Source organism: Onychostoma macrolepis, chromosome 20, assembly GCF_012432095.1.
Source record: "Onychostoma macrolepis isolate SWU-2019 chromosome 20, ASM1243209v1, whole genome shotgun sequence".
In the NCBI taxonomy this organism is placed as follows: Eukaryota; Metazoa; Chordata; class Actinopteri; order Cypriniformes; family Cyprinidae; genus Onychostoma; species Onychostoma macrolepis.
In genome coordinates, this window is record NC_081174.1 from 17,079,996 (window position 1) to 17,096,202 (window position 16,207).

The window sequence follows — 16,207 nt, forward strand, 5'->3', positions numbered from 1 at the left end:
TATGACACATGGCACAAACAAACCCAACACTTTTTCTTATTTACACAGTCAAAAACACCTGCTGGGAAGAAAAAAATGTTTTCTGATCCAATGCAGAACAGGATTGTTTTGATCACTCCAAATGAACAGACTTGTTTACTTAAATAGTGAATTGCTAATTTTATTTTAAGTAATCTAGTTAGTTGCATCTGATTTCAACAGTTTAAAGAAATATTCCAGGTTCAATACAAATTAATCAAAGTCGATTGTTGCACTTGTGGTAAAATGTTGATCATCACAAAAATCTAATTTGACTCATCCCTCCTTTTCTTAAAAAAAAAAAGACTTTAAATGTAAGCGAATGGAGCCAATCTGTTTCAATAGCACAAGACAATAAACAATAAGCGAGTTGACAATTTTAGTGTGAAAAATTAAACTATTTTACAACTTCATTACTTTAACAACGTAATACCTAAAACTCTACAATGGCAAACCTTATTTAAACAGATTTGCAGTTTATTTAATACACGAGTCTTAACAGAAGAATTAATTTGACTGCTTTTATAAAATTATAAGCATCACATTTTTGCTTTTAAATCCTCCAAAATTGGAAATGTCATTGTATATGTCTCACCGTAATCTTTAGAAAATGAGGAACACTCAGAAATGATTTTTTGAGGTAATCAACATTAGACAACAAACCCTTTAAATGTTGCAAACTTTTAGTTTAGTAATAGACATCCAGTGATGTAATATCTTCACATTCTCTACTGCTTTTGCTCAAAAGGGAAAGTCTTTCTTCCCTAAACAATAAAAAAAAAAAAAATCAATAAAAAAAAAAAAAATCACCTGTTTACTGGGGATCTTTACACTTGGCTTGCTTTTTAAGTGTTATATTCTCAACTCTCATACGTTTTAAAAAGCTCTTTCTCTTTCTTTCCCCTCCGTGGGGCCCAGGGTGGTTCCGCTCAGTCAAAGTCCTTCAGGAAATACCAGAGAGTAGGCCAGGGGAGAACGTACACCCCTCTCTCCCTCTTTATTTTTTTTAGTTCTGTTCTCTCTCTCTCACTCGACAAGAACGGAGTGCAAGAAAGTTAAAAAAAGTCCCCGGGTACGAGGTAAAAAGTGCCATGTAACGTTATGAAAGTGAGTTAAGCTCTACTGTAAAGTGTGATGGAAATAAACGTGGATGTATATACGGTCATCATGAGGAAAAGCTGAACGGTAAGAGTGCGGCTTTATTGCAGGTTTGAGTTCTACCTGGCACCCGGCCAGACTCTTTACAACATCATTCACACTCAACTTTAACAACTCTGACCTATTACACTGCATATCACCGTAAAGCTGTCACAAAGAGCCAGCCTCTCAACCACAGCAACTATAATACCCAGAAAACCCTAATGACTGCACTACCCATAAAGCATCACGACAGACAACAGAGGCTTAAGCTCTGCTTAAGGTGGGGGACCTGCCTTCAACAAGCACATAAATCTAAAAACGCACAAAAGCATGCAGGTCGGTTGGCCACTAAGCTTAAGCCTGAAATAAAATGGATCTTGCATTCAAATTAAAAGCAAAGCTGCAGGTAAGTGATGATGCAGCTGTGTTTTGCATGCTGGTACTATGACGCTCAACATGGGTCAGATAAGACAGACTCCTGCATTCACAGAGTGAGGGCCTCCGTGTGTGTGTGCTGCTCACTACAGGATGCTTTTTATCTCGCTCCTGACCTCTGCCACAGAGCAGATAAGATCATCCCATCCTGATCCTTGGAGTGAAAGGTCAAAGCCATCTTTCATTCCAACAGAAACCAAAAAACATGTAAACACAGCACACAGATCTATACGTCATAATGCACGTGTCAGTTATACTTTCTGCCTACTTATAATGTAATAATGTAAACTCTAAAGCAACATCACAGTCATATGTTTGATTTGTAGGGAAGACACATACTGATATACCCTAAATGCATTGTAATCTGCTTTGGATAAATGCATTAATGTAAATGTCTGAAGTAGTTTAATAAGTATAAGGCTAAGGAAACACTGGCTGTGCATTCTCTAAATATCGAACAGTCATAAATAGCGCTGAATGCTAAATTGTCAAAACATAATGCAACTTATGATTATCATCAACATTACAGAAAATAAGAGAGAAATAATACGTATAATACAAATGATACAAATGAAAAAGTTAAGAAACATTTTATCATCACAAAAATATTTTCTATTATAGTATAATTATTAATTACAACAGCAACAATAATAAAATAACAAAAAATAAACAAATAATTTCAGGATATTCTATCAAAGTATTATTATTATTATTATAAAAAAGAAGCAGTTATAAGAGAATAAACTGAAATAAAATGAACTAAGATAAAGTATTTGTTTTGTAATTTCTTCTTCTTATTATTATTATTATTATTATTATATTTTAAAGAATATATTATTACCATTACTGGAATCAAACGTACTTAAAAAAAAATCATAATAAATTCACAAAAGTATTTTCTATTATAGTATTCTTATTAATTGCAACAGCAACGATAACAAAATAACTAAAGATAAACAAACAATTTCAGAGGATTTTTATCAAAGTATTATTATTATGGAAAAGAAGAAATAAGAGAATAAGAAAAAAAAGAAAATGAATTAAGATAATCAAAGTTTGATTATGATTCTTCAGATTATTATAATTTAATTTTTATATTTATATTTATATATACACACACACACACACACACGCGCACACACACACGTTTGTTGTTTGTTTGTTTTTGTGAAAAGTGGGGACATCTTATAGGCATAATGGTTTTTATACTGTACAAACTGTATGTGCTATTGCCCTACACCAACCCTACCCCTTACAGGAGACTTGTGCCATTTCAGATTTTCAATACACTCCATTCTGTGTGATTTATAAGCGTTTTGAAAAGTGGGGACATGGGGTAATGTCCTGAAAAGTCACCTTCTCTTTGTAATACCTATGTCATACCCTTGTCATTATACGAATTTATGTCCTCATTTGTCACAAAAACGCGCGCGCACGCGCGCACACACACACACACATATATATATACTTACACACACACACGTTCGTTTTTGTGAAAAGTGGGGACATCCCATAGGCGTAATGGTTTTTATACTGTACTTACTGTATGTGCTATTGCCCTACACCAACCCTACCCCTTACAGGAGACTGTGCATTTCAACTTTCCCCAAAAAAACTTCACTCTGTGATTTATAAGCGTTTTGAAAAGTGGGGACATGGGTCAATGTCCTGAGATGTCACCTTCACCTTGTAATACCTTTGTCATTATACAAATCTATGTCCTGACTTTTCACAAAAACGCACACACACATACATATATACATATATATCAGTGGCGGCTGCTGGTCTTTCAAAGAGGGGAAGCTCATTTTCGGCCTACATCATAAAAATTGTCCATTTATTTATACATAAATTCTGCCCTACGTTCCTTTTCAAGAAAATGCGCTGTGACCCTGTCGTACCAACTAGGCGTCTTTTCCAGTGACGCTAGTCTAGCCTACTGTATGAATGAATGAAACAATCTAAGAAAAAAAGATATTAAACTCGATGGAGGAAATGTGGGAATTAGGTTCAACTGAAACAAGGAATGGTGTATAATAGGTTGTCACGATACCATAAAAAAGTCTTACGATACTATACCAGATTAATTTATAATTCAATTCTACAAAATGAATCAAAATTTAACAAATAAATAGATGTAAGTGAAAACAGACAATGATTTTTTGTATTTATTTAGAAATACTTTTGATAATAGTTGGGTAAATGTATACTGGGTTTGAAGCGATGTGGCTTGGTAAACGTTTTATTACCAGTATAAAGGCTGATAATGGCTGAATAAAAACAAAAGAATAATGATAAAAGAATAATAAGGATTATGTCTCATACCTGGCGGAAGTGTGAAAGGTTCTGTTTCCTTAAACTAGTTTGTCATGCATTTCTTTTTGAACACATTTACAGGTAAATCCTAGTATTTTAAATTTGCGATTAATCATGATTAATCACAGTCCATGACTGTGATTAACATAATTAAATTTTTAAATCGATTGACAGCACTAATATATACACATACACACATACATATACATATACATATACATATATATATGAAGAGTTCCAATGCAAAAGCCTCTAAAAGCCATCTTGGTCAAAAATGAGATAATAATACTGAGTGAACGCTCTCCACACATATAGTAGTATATGTCCATCAAGTACTTTCACTTCAAATGCACTAAATCCCAGCCTCAACCCATTCAGAAGTACCAGTATTTACATAGAAACCTATACATAGTAGCCAGAAAGAAATGCAAATTTTAAAGAAAAGCATCAGACGTACTTAGTGGCTTTTGCATCTGAGCTCTTCATACACACACACACACACACACACACACACACACACATATATACATATGTATGTATGTGTGTGTGTGTGTGTGTGTGTGTGTGTAATCTTTATTATGCCAGCATCTAAGATGCTGATGTGCATTTTAAGGGACATTAAATATCAAGACAACGTGCATTTACTATAAAAATACACAATATTCCACAAAAGAACAACTTTCTCAAATTTAAATCTGTAAGAAAGACGTGTAATTTCTCTTTGAGTTGCTGGAGGAATCATGTTGACATATGTACCATATAGTCCTAATCTCTGATAATCCACATAATTCCACCATTATGTTGTGGCAATTCCTCAGGGTCGCCAAGTCTGCGAGTTGATTTGATGAAATACACACATGGTGAACTGCAGCCAGTGCAGCTTGTGTGTTTTGTCTATCATCAGCATGCATGCTCACACTTACACTTACCTACTGTACATTACATTTATATTCCTGGCAGACACATCCAGAAAGTATTCATATACATTTCACATTTAGTCATCTGAAATTACACCACATAACAAAATAACCACAGCCCAGTTTACCAAAAACAACTTTGAGATGTGCACATAAGTTCAGCAGGGCAAGACATTCATAAAAGGCCCGAGTTACTAAACCAAGCGACTGCTGCAAACTCGCCGTTTATGGAATTGGTTGCATAAATCAAAGCTTTTTGCTTTCATTATGCCCTCTCTCGTGCTCCTTTCTCTCTCTCTTTCAAAATGAAAAACGAAAAGAAAAAAAAACCATGAGGGTTTCCTGGGGACTGTCTGGAAAATAAAAAGTGAAAAAGAAAAAAAAAGCCTTTGGCTAACTTTGGTCCTCCTTCCCCAAAGTGCCTCATAAAAATTGTTTAAATCAGCATCCGAAAGAATGAAATGGATGTGCAAAATCATATTTGCTGAAAGGCAGAGCAGGGACCGCAGGGTTCATGCAGCGGTCTTCAGCGGCCGTCTGGGGGCCACATTCATCAGCTCGAGCCTTCGCTATTAAAAACCCCCTCAATCAGCTAAAAGACAAAGCGCTTGGTTTTGATGTGCTCATTATTGCACCCAATGCGCTGTGTCCTTGTGTAAGTGCAAATGAGAGACTAAAAGTAAGCGAGAGAGAGAAATAAAAGAATGGCTCTCCTGCTGGAAATCATAAAAAAAGTTACCGAAATTCATTCTAATATTTCGAGCTTCATTTAAATCGTGGTATTTCAGGCCTTAAAAGGAAGTTCGCATATTATTTCAACGCGCACACACGGTTTCTTTGTCTGTGAGTAGATGGTGTGTGATGGACAGACAAGGCCAAGCGCATTACCTGCTTTTCTCATTGTGAAGCTAAAGCTACGCATACCTCCTGAAGGAATGTGAGCGAGTGTGTGTCGACTGAAAGAACACATCCAGTGAAAGCGAGATACAGGTTGTATTTGCAGCAAAGCCACGGATGAAATCCTCCCCTACGCACACGCAGACGCTCGTTATGAGATCTCTAAAGGTTATGCAAATAAAGATGGCCGATTTGAGTTTCATCATTCGCTCGCAATTTACGCACATCTAACCACAAGTTACGTCTGGCATGATAGCCATCACTCAGAGGCTTCACATGTTGATTTTGGGAATGATAATAATGCATAGAGCCATTCATCTAACAGCAGTTTTGGGTGTGACAGTTATTTTTAGCGTTAACGTGGGATCTTTCAGCCAGAAGATTTTTATCTGTCAGTAATTATGCTTTCATAAATCATGCAGGTGTAGTACGAACAAAAATAGATTAGGATGGCTCAAAAACACAGCAGTTCGTGTGACGATTGACGATGGTCTTTTTGGACAAACAGGTAGCGTATTCAGCCCACTGCTTTTCTATTAATAGGTGTGTATTTCATCCAGTTACTCCCTTCAGGCGACGCAAGCGTGTGTGTCTGTGTGTGCTGGTAAAGAGGAGCAAAAACATAATTACGCATTTGAAATTGAAGTAAGATCCTTTTTTTGTTCTGTTTCTGCCAGAATAAGTGATTTGATTGATCGTAGGCTTCATCCAACAGATTTTAAAACATGTTCACATGTAGCCTGTGGACAATGCATTTGTAAATCTATCGCAAATACACACACTCGCTCTCATTCATCCTTGTAAGTGACCTGTGTCCCGTACTGACACTACTGCCTCCTGAGGAAATGCAGTGATTTACTTTCTATCACAGAGGTTAAAGGTCAAATTCCCATTTCGCTTCTGTGTTGATGGATGGCCTGTTCGGTTTATGCCTTTTAGAGTGTCTTTAAGTATCCTGGGCTGATATTATGTAACAGCATTGGGAGGTCATCAAAAACCTGATACCAAAAATATTTAATAGTTTTATACCCTAATAACACTGGTTCTTCTGCACTTTTTCTTTCTGTCTTACCTTTCTGTTATTTTTTTCTTCTAACTGAAAAAGCTCCTTGGTAACACCCCTCTGACCCATACGCAGTAAACATGCGTCTTGGAGAAAACCTCTGATGTGTCAACAATCATTTCATGTGTATGTTTTCTTTACAGATTTAGTGGCCTCTCTCATTCCTGAATGACCACCCACCACACACACACACACACACACACACACACGCGTCAGGTAAGGATGGACCATTTTAATCATCTTGTCTACTTGAGTACATCATAGAAAAATACATATTTTTAATTGTTGAACTACGCACATACACTGCTGTCTAAAAGTTTGTGATCAGTAAGATTTTTTTGTCTCATGCTCACCAAGATTGCATTTATTTGATCAAAACCAGTTAAAATAGTAATTATGTGAAATATTATTACAATTTAAATGAACTTATAATATCTATTTTAACACATTTTTATCAATGTTGATTTGCTGCTTAATATTTTTGAGGAAACTGTAATGCACTTTTTCACAACTTTATGCATCCTTGCTGAATAAAAGTATTATTTTAACTTACCCCAAATTTTTTAATGGCAGTGTATATAAACAACACAGCATAATTAAATAATAATAATAATTGGCCAACACATTGGGTCTGGCTTATTTGGGGAATTGTTGTATGTTAAGCGACATTTTTAAGATGTTCTCCCAAGTTAAAAACAAGTTCTTGCAAAAAGTTTCAAGACCCCTTCCACTGGGTCATGCAATGTCTAGCTGTTTTTTGAAAGAAAGAACGTGTCCTATGTGAACGCCCTCTAATCCTCTCTAGAGATTTGAATGCTGCTGATTTAATGGAGTATAAGTCACAATGAACAATATTGAAACAAATAGCTGTCTAATGATGTCATAAAATAAACATAGAAAACATATTCTCACCACATATCTAGGAGATGTCAACACTTATTGTACAGTAGTCTATGTATGATATTTTGTAATGTCTCACCTCCTAAGGGCACCTTGGACGTTGTGATCTTTTAACACATAGGAAGATACTTGCAGTGACTTACTACTTCAGTTGGCCGATAGTACTTCGGATCCACCTTTACATGAATCTCTCCCGTCTCCTGACATCGGCCCACCTCCTCCTCATTCTTCCCCTCCCACCTAAGTGCGAGAACAAGAGCTTTGAACCCATTCCTTCATTTTATTTGTTTTCCAATTCAGCTGTCAGCATATGCGTTACATATTTACAATATTTATGGTGTGTTTGCGTGTTGTTTTGCGGTCTTGTACAGCCTGTCGGCGAATCAACACCAGATGTGCCAGATTAACCAGATGGGCTTAATCTGAGGTAGATGTGTGTGTACGCGTGCTCTCACACAATGGTTTTTCCCACGTGTTTGAAGGCCTTCTCCACGAACTCCCGTACGCTGTGCACTTCCCCCGTCGCAATGACAAAATCGATAGGCTCCTCCTGCTGCAACATCAGCCACATCGCCTAAAACAAACAAAAACAACAAGTTCGAAATCATTATTATGAAGCACATTCCATTTCAGAAGACGCATATGTGATTGATGATATAATACCAATATGATGACCTCATTTAACAGTATCAAAACAGCTTTATTTTCTCAGGTTCACATTTGAGATCAAGTATCAAGACTCCCCCGCATACACACGACACAGATTCAACGCAGACACATCTGCTCCCAGTAGGATGTGCTTTTATGTGGTTACGATCTTACACACACCCCAACACACAAACACACAAGGCCGTCCCCATCCTGACGTCAACACTAGGCCTCATGGGATGCCAATTGTGGGAATAAAACACAGAGTTCCCAAGTCCATACAACCACTACACAACGACACAAATGCACAGACTATATCTAAATAGTGATCTAGATGAAAGAGAGAGTGCTTTTGGAGAAATAAATGGTGAGATACTTAAAACAAGAATGCTTGCCAAGAGGTCAATGGGTGATAGTCTTTTGTCTTTCTTCTCTGGCTTTAGCTCCCCTCTCTTTCTCTCTCTCATACACATTTTCTGACTCCAGGGCTTCAGCGTTTAGCCAGTTGGCCGGAGAATCGCCCCGTTCCCTTGACAGGACTGTGCTCTTTTCTTCCCCTCAGCTTGATGGAGGGATAAAGACCCCATCAGCACGTTTTATACGCTGCAGTGGGAGCGCCGCACTTGGCCGCCCAACTCATTCATATTTCACTCCTGCTGCACTCACTTAAAAAAAACCTCTCAAACGAGATAACAGACAGACAGACAGAAAGAGAATACCATAAAATGAAACACTGAGGGAACTCACACAGCATTGTGACGGATACAGCTTTGGATTTTATCACGGCACAAAGTCTAAGCAATCAAACTGTATTTTAAACATCTGTAGGTTAATTAAAAATGACTGTTCTACATCACAAACCACTAAACACCCACTGTGAAGGATAAAGATCGTGTTCAGAGCTGCTCTATTTGATTTAGTCTAGTCTGAAATGTAGAAATTCCCTCAACACACAGATGAAGACATCCAAAATTAATTTTTTGGTAGAAGTGAGAACATTTATTAGTCATAAATAGAAATTTTTCACTGACCAATAAACTGTTATTTCGCGTTATTTTTATTAAGCGCAATACATAAACACCCCTCACACACCTGAAAGTTTGCAGGCAAGTGCATCCATTTAAAAATGCCTAATGTAGAAATGTTGCGGTTTTATTAAATATTGAAGTCTGTGCAAGCAGATTTTTTTCTTCTGTCTTTGCAATTTTTTTTAAAATTAAGAATATATATTTTGTCCCAATGACAATTGATTTTTTTTAAACATATTTGTGACAAATAGCTCAAGTCACTGTGTCACTGACAGCTTTCAGCATGCGTCACAAAAACATGAAGACAACACACTGCAATGTTGTTCCTCATTTTTGTTGAGGAATATTCATGTATGTGTTGTCACAGAGTTCTGGAGAAGATGAATGTCTGACAGTACATTTTCCCCCGAGGTAAAAGTTGTTAGTCGCGGCAGATGTTTTCTTTAGAAGACGCGCGTCACTGACATCAAGCTGGGGTCAGACTTCTCACAGTTTGACATAAACCAATGTTGCAATTCCTAATAAAAATGTTGCATTTCCTAATTAAAGTACCAGCTTATTGGCAAGTAATGCAAATGTTTTACTGTCAGTTGGTGCTGTGAGTGCTAATTCCGGAGTATACACGTATAAAATATGTAATAATGACCATTATGACACCATGAGGCAAGTAAGGTCAAAGGTCAAGACAAAGCTTTCTATCTTCACCAATACAGCTTCAAAATGATGAAACCTACATGTAACAGAGGTAACAGTGTCTATGTGTGAGAGAGAAAGACTGAAGAGAAAACAAGAGGGACAGACATAGAGGTCAAGTGAAGAGAGGAAATGGTCTGCAACATTCTCTGATCTTATTTTAGTCACAGCAAACAGCATTCTTGGATTTTTCACTCTTTTGTTTCTCTCTTTCTCACACTGATGGCAGAGTGAAGCACTGTAACTGATTCATTCCTAAAACCTTCTCCATTGTGTTTGGTTTGCTTTGCTTTAACAGCCATTATTATTCAGCAACTTTCTGGATTTGTCAGCATGGACTTTTGTGAAATGTGAGGTGGTTTAGCGCCACTGTAAATGTATCCAACAGGAAGAATATTCTGAACTGAAACCCTGCTCATACAGTATCTGTCTTAACATCCCTTGCTTTCCGTCCTTTTCTCTCCATTCCTCCCTCACGCCTCTCTCCAAGGATCATTAGCGCTGTGAGAGACAGCTGAGAGGCCTGCAGCACAACTCCCTTCCCCTTCCTTCCTGTTCACACACACTCTTCTCCTGGAGTTATGGGAGGGGTCTGGACGCTCTGAGGCTCTCTGGCCATTTCAGCCACAAATGTGCAAACTTTGCGTATAAAAAAGAAAAAGAAAGAAGATGCTTTCACCTTTTGTGTACATGGTTCGGTAACTCGTATGTGCTTTTGTCCCACAATATCATACTCCTAGGCCTCTAAGGTCTTCAAATAACTTGTTTTTGCCGGTTCCAAGATGATCGTGCGGCCCACGCCTCTGCTTGCCACGGAATAGTTTGCCGCTCCATATTAGATCCTCTTTTTCTACTGATGCTTTTAAATCCCATCTTAAAGGAACAGTTTACACAATTTTAAATATTTTCAGTATTTACTTACACTATCATTGAAACAAAAACTGATCTGCTCGATCTTAATAAATTAGGTCAATAATACGAATTGCTTTATAAATAAATGTGATTTGATCTGACTAGAAAAAGTAACTTATGAAAAAAAAAAAAAAAAACTCAATACAATTGAAAAAAAAAAATTATTCTGTCTTAAAGGGACAAGATAAAAATTGTTATTTTTTTTTACTGCCCTCATGTCATTCCAAACCTGTGAAACATAAAACAAGATATTTTGAAGAATGTTTAAACTGTTTTGCCTATATTATGAAAGTCTATGAGGCCCAAAACAGCACTGGACCCAACTGACCTTTATTGTATTTAGAAAAAAATATCTTTTTTTGTGTTTCACAGAAAAAAGAAGGTTATACAGGCTTTCTGTTTCACAAAAGGTTCTTTGTGGTGAAAGAAGGTTCTTCAGATTATAAAAAGTTCTTTAAAGAACCTTTGATTGAATGGTTCTTTGTGGAACCAAAAATGGTTCTTCTATGGCATCGCTTGAAGAACCTTTTAAAGCAACTTTATCCAGGACCCATGCATGGATCAGTAAACACACGCATACATCTGTTTAAATGATCACTTTAAAGCTCAGTGGAAGGGTCACAGAGGTAGAGCAAAATGTGAGGTTCAAGGGCAGTTTCCTTCTCTGGTGGATCAAGGCGTCTCTCAGCTTTCCAAAAATTACATGTACACCAGTTTGTTTTGAATCTGTGTCAGTGTTCCTCCTGCCATCCATCCATGCAGGAAAACATATACTTGGATGAGAGAGAGGTGAGTTTAAAAGAAGGTGAAAGAGAAAACAAAGGATTAACTGTGATGACATCCTCTTCTCGGCCTCAATGGCTCTTTTGTTTTTATGCATCTGGGCGTGTGACTATATTTCCCCGCAGGCACTTTTTGAATGAAGTATCTTCAAATATTCAAATCATCTTAAGTTTTGGAATGGTAAATTATGACATATTATGCAATCACTGGTCATATGACCATATGCATCCAATCACAATTTTCAAACAAATTTACATTACCTGGGTGGCTAATTTTCCAAGGGGAAATGTTATGAACGTTTACGTAATTATGCTACCAGTCGATATTCTGAATACTACACATTCTTCATTATTACTGTTTTTACCACAGTTTAGAAAAAAAAGGAGAAAATTGTCAAAACTATGATACAGCGCTAATTGAAGTATGGGAATTTTGTAGTAAAACCAATTATAATTTTAATCTTCTTCAAAGTATCCATCCGATCTAGATCACAGTTCTGTAAAATGTCATGCATTTAAAAAATGTGCTGTTTTGTAAAGAAGTACATAAATAGGCAAATTTAAATGAAAACTAAGCCTTTAGATCAAATAATTTTAAGATCATGAGTAACCAATTTAGTTAAAAACTGCTTAAAAAGTGTGCAAATTTTGGACTAGTACCCTATAAAAATATATGCATACTCTTAATATAGTCATAATTGTGACAAAAAGGTAAAAAGTTAAGAAAAAAGTATTATGAAAAAAAGTTTAATTTACTTTTTTACTTTAATTGTAAAGTAAAAACCGAAGTAAAAACATTAAACAAAACATTTAATAAAAAGCTTGTTTTATTAACTTGTTATATTATTATTATTCAAAAGGAAAAAAATAAAATGCATCTTTCTTAAAAAAAAAAAAAAAAAAAAAATTCCTCTCATGTATGACGTAACTGTTTGGCTATTTACATTTGTTTTAAGTTTGTTACTCTGCAATAAACAAACCTGCAGTTCTCTCTGCAACACTGAATCCAATTCAACCAAACATGCAGTTACGATTGCAACACAAAAAAAAAAAACAAGAAGTGCCCACACACTCCAGCTCGCTTTATGCCATGTGAAGAATTCCTCACATAAGAACTGTACGAGTCTTTCAGGTAGATCTTGCCCTGTAATAATACAACTATTCATAACTATCCACCGGGAAGGACACACACACACACACACACACACACACACACACACACACACACACACACACACACAGCCTGGAACTGACTCTATAGCTCCAGGAGTCATTGGTTTAGAAGGGTGCCTGTTTTTAAAAGCCTATTTTTATTTTTGGAGCTGCTGAAAGTTTAAATACTCCCCTCTACCCACCACAACACACACACAGACACAGTCTTTTTTTGTATGGAGCACAGAAGTACTCTGTTTAAGGCAGGTGGTTTGAATTAGGCAGAGACAGGCTGTCATATGGTGACACTTGCTCACACACACTGAACGAGAAAGAGGGCGAGAGTGTGAAAGAGCAGACAAAGAGAGAGAGTTAGCACTGACCACTAAATGACTGAGTGAGAGAGACGATGAGAGTGTGTTTTTGACCACGGATCACCTGGTTACTTCATTAATGCTATTTTAAAATGGACTTTTCCACACAGCTCATGTTTCTTGTGCCGGCCAATACAAATGCACAACACTGATACACAGAGTTCACCATTACACACACGTCAAAAACATGGCATAGTTCCAGTCAGACCATCTGAGCTGATGCATGACTGGATGTGTTTCGATGGTCCATAACAGAACCATATCATCTCCTAAAGCGACATTTTGCCAAAAAACATTATTTGTCTGCCCTTCCATCCAAATTTTCATGATTTTAAATAACACAAAATTGGAATATAAAACAAAACAAACAAACAAACAAACAAAAAAAAACAATTAAAAGGATAAAGCAGTATCTCCATCCCAAAATCTGGATAAAAATACATGGTCGACTAGCAAGGATTAAGTACTTTTTATTGACACTAGAAATGTGTTCTTTTAACTCTAACTTAATATTAATTATTAGATTTAAAATATTTTTTAATTGTATTAACAGTATTTTTATTTTATATTAAAACATTTTATAATTTTTATTTTATATTTGACATTTTCAAATATCTGCTTGCTTTTTAATTAATAACTAATATTATATTTAACAATTTCATTGTTAAAATCATTTTATAATAAACATTTTTTCAATTATTTTATATCTGATAATTGCAAAAACCTGCATACTTTTTCGATTATGAATTATTATTATTGTTAACATTATTTTATATAAAACATTAAATATTAATCAATTATTATTATTAATAATAATAATTAACAATTATTAATATACTTAACATTTATATTTTATTGAAAATATTTTTATAATTTTTGTACTAATTTTTATAAATGTAAACATTTTAGAAATTATTTTATGAATAACCTGCTTAAGTATGTCCCGAGATGCAGGCTGGGAATCACTGTCCTACAGTAGGTTTGAGTGGTACGCTTTTCACTATATTGAGGCTGAAGAGCCAGACTTTAGATCGTCATATCGATCATGAAAATGACTGACCAATAGAGACAGGAAGAAACTATAATTTAATCTGATGGAAGATAAAAAACAGTTACAGATGCAGTTTATTGACTGGAACTCATATGCATCCAGACAGTGAAACTTGTGTGTGTGTGTGTGTGTGTGTGTGCGCGTGTTTGTGTGAGAGAGAAAGAGTAAGAGAGAGCAGTCAAGATGGTTATCAGGGCCGTTTAGCCCCTCGTTGAGAGCAGATTGGTTACAAATTGGAAAATGAGGAACAGGTGTGTGAGCGGGGAAACACACTCCCATACACATCCATTAGCAGTACACACAACTTCTGTGACCACAGAAACTCTGCAAGCGGGAAAACAGAAGAGTTCAACAATGCCTTCTATAAATGTTCGCAATAAACACAGATGCGACGTCATGCACACACACACTCACACACGTCCTCTCCTGTCTGTTTCACAGGTGGCTTCATTTTGTGTGGTCATATAAAAGTGAAAGGTCAAGCTGTAACACTGTTGGGAATTTTCTCACACATTAGGACAACTTTTTTTAATTGTATTTGTGTGTGTGTGCGCGAGACAGATTGAATGAACATTTATGTGGCCAAGGCTTCTGCCCAATGAACACTCTGTGTGTGAGACAAAGTGATGACAGTTGTATTTGTGGAGGCATGCCGTGTTGGCGAATCTTACTGCTGATGCTTTCCCCAGGTGAGTTTTTACTGCCTGGAGTACAATGAACAAAGAGAGGTGTGTGTATGTGTATCACTTTTTTTTCTTGCCTGTCATAGCACTGTCACAAAGACAGACAGAAGGATCTGCCTTCACTTGGTCAGAGGTGCACAAAATTAGTCCTGCAGCATGTAAATGTGGATTAAAAAAGCAGTGAAGCAAAGGATTCGAAATCTGATATGAACCAAGAAAATCAAAACAAAGAAGGAAAGAGCAAAAATAAAAAGTCAGAATTACAGATAGGTCAGGATGGTCAACTAGTTGTCCACTAAGCAACAAGTCAATTAATGAGAAAGATTTCTTTAAATTGTTTTAAATGGGAATTTAGAGACACATCATATCAAAGAAAATTTGAGCATACTGTGCAAAATTTAAATTAAAAAATGAAAACAAATTGACAACATCAAATTTCAAGACAATTTAATTGTCAGATTACATTTTTATTTTGCACATCTAGTCAGAATGTTGTATTTTTTCCTATTAAGCCTATATTTATTTATTTATTTATATATATATATATGTGTGTGTGTGTGTGTGTGTGTGTGTGTATATACACAAACATATATGTTTTCCTAAATTTTGTAACCACAGTTATGATTACACCTTACTTGGTTAAACAGTATAGTGTATTTTAACATGTTACAAAACATAAAATCTGGCCATGATCATGTATTATAATGCATAAAACTAATTAAAAAAGTATAACCAGGCAAATACACACACACACACACACACACACACACATATACAATAATATATTATATTGTTAGGTAGTTATTTGCAAGCACAGATATTATGAATATATCATGAATATCTAAATAATGCTCTATGCATCATAGAAAGGGTTACCAAATGTTGATATTATAAATAATTAAGCTGACTGCAATATTTGGAAGAGTTATTAAATTCACTGAAGGAAAAAGCACATTTTCCTTAAATTACTGCTATTTTTTGCCTTACAAGATAAAACTTCCTCCTGTCTAGTGCCATCACAGAAGCTAGATCCAATCCAACCGATCTCATGATTATTACGATGTGTGAGTTTGTATAATGAATCAGTAAATTTGCAAGCTGGCACATGTCTATATCAGCCTAAATGAATGCAAGGCGGTGAGTGTGTGGCCATTAAACTCTGTAATCTTTTTAAAAGACACAATTAAACCGTTCATCT

General features: G+C 35.9%; 1 protein-coding gene across 1 annotated transcript in view; it reads right to left on the bottom strand.

Moving 5' to 3' along the window:
* The window catches only part of gmds (GDP-mannose 4,6-dehydratase), a 69,902-nt gene that overhangs the window by 5,438 nt on the left and 48,257 nt on the right, over window positions 1-16,207 (bottom strand). Inside the window, exons 8-9 of the mRNA XM_058755816.1 lie at window positions 8,142-8,260; window positions 7,830-7,926 (exon numbers count right to left, since the gene is read on the bottom strand). Coding sequence (XP_058611799.1) covers window positions 7,830-7,926; window positions 8,142-8,260 — 216 coding nt within the window. The remainder of the gene's footprint in view (window positions 1-7,829; window positions 7,927-8,141; window positions 8,261-16,207) is intronic.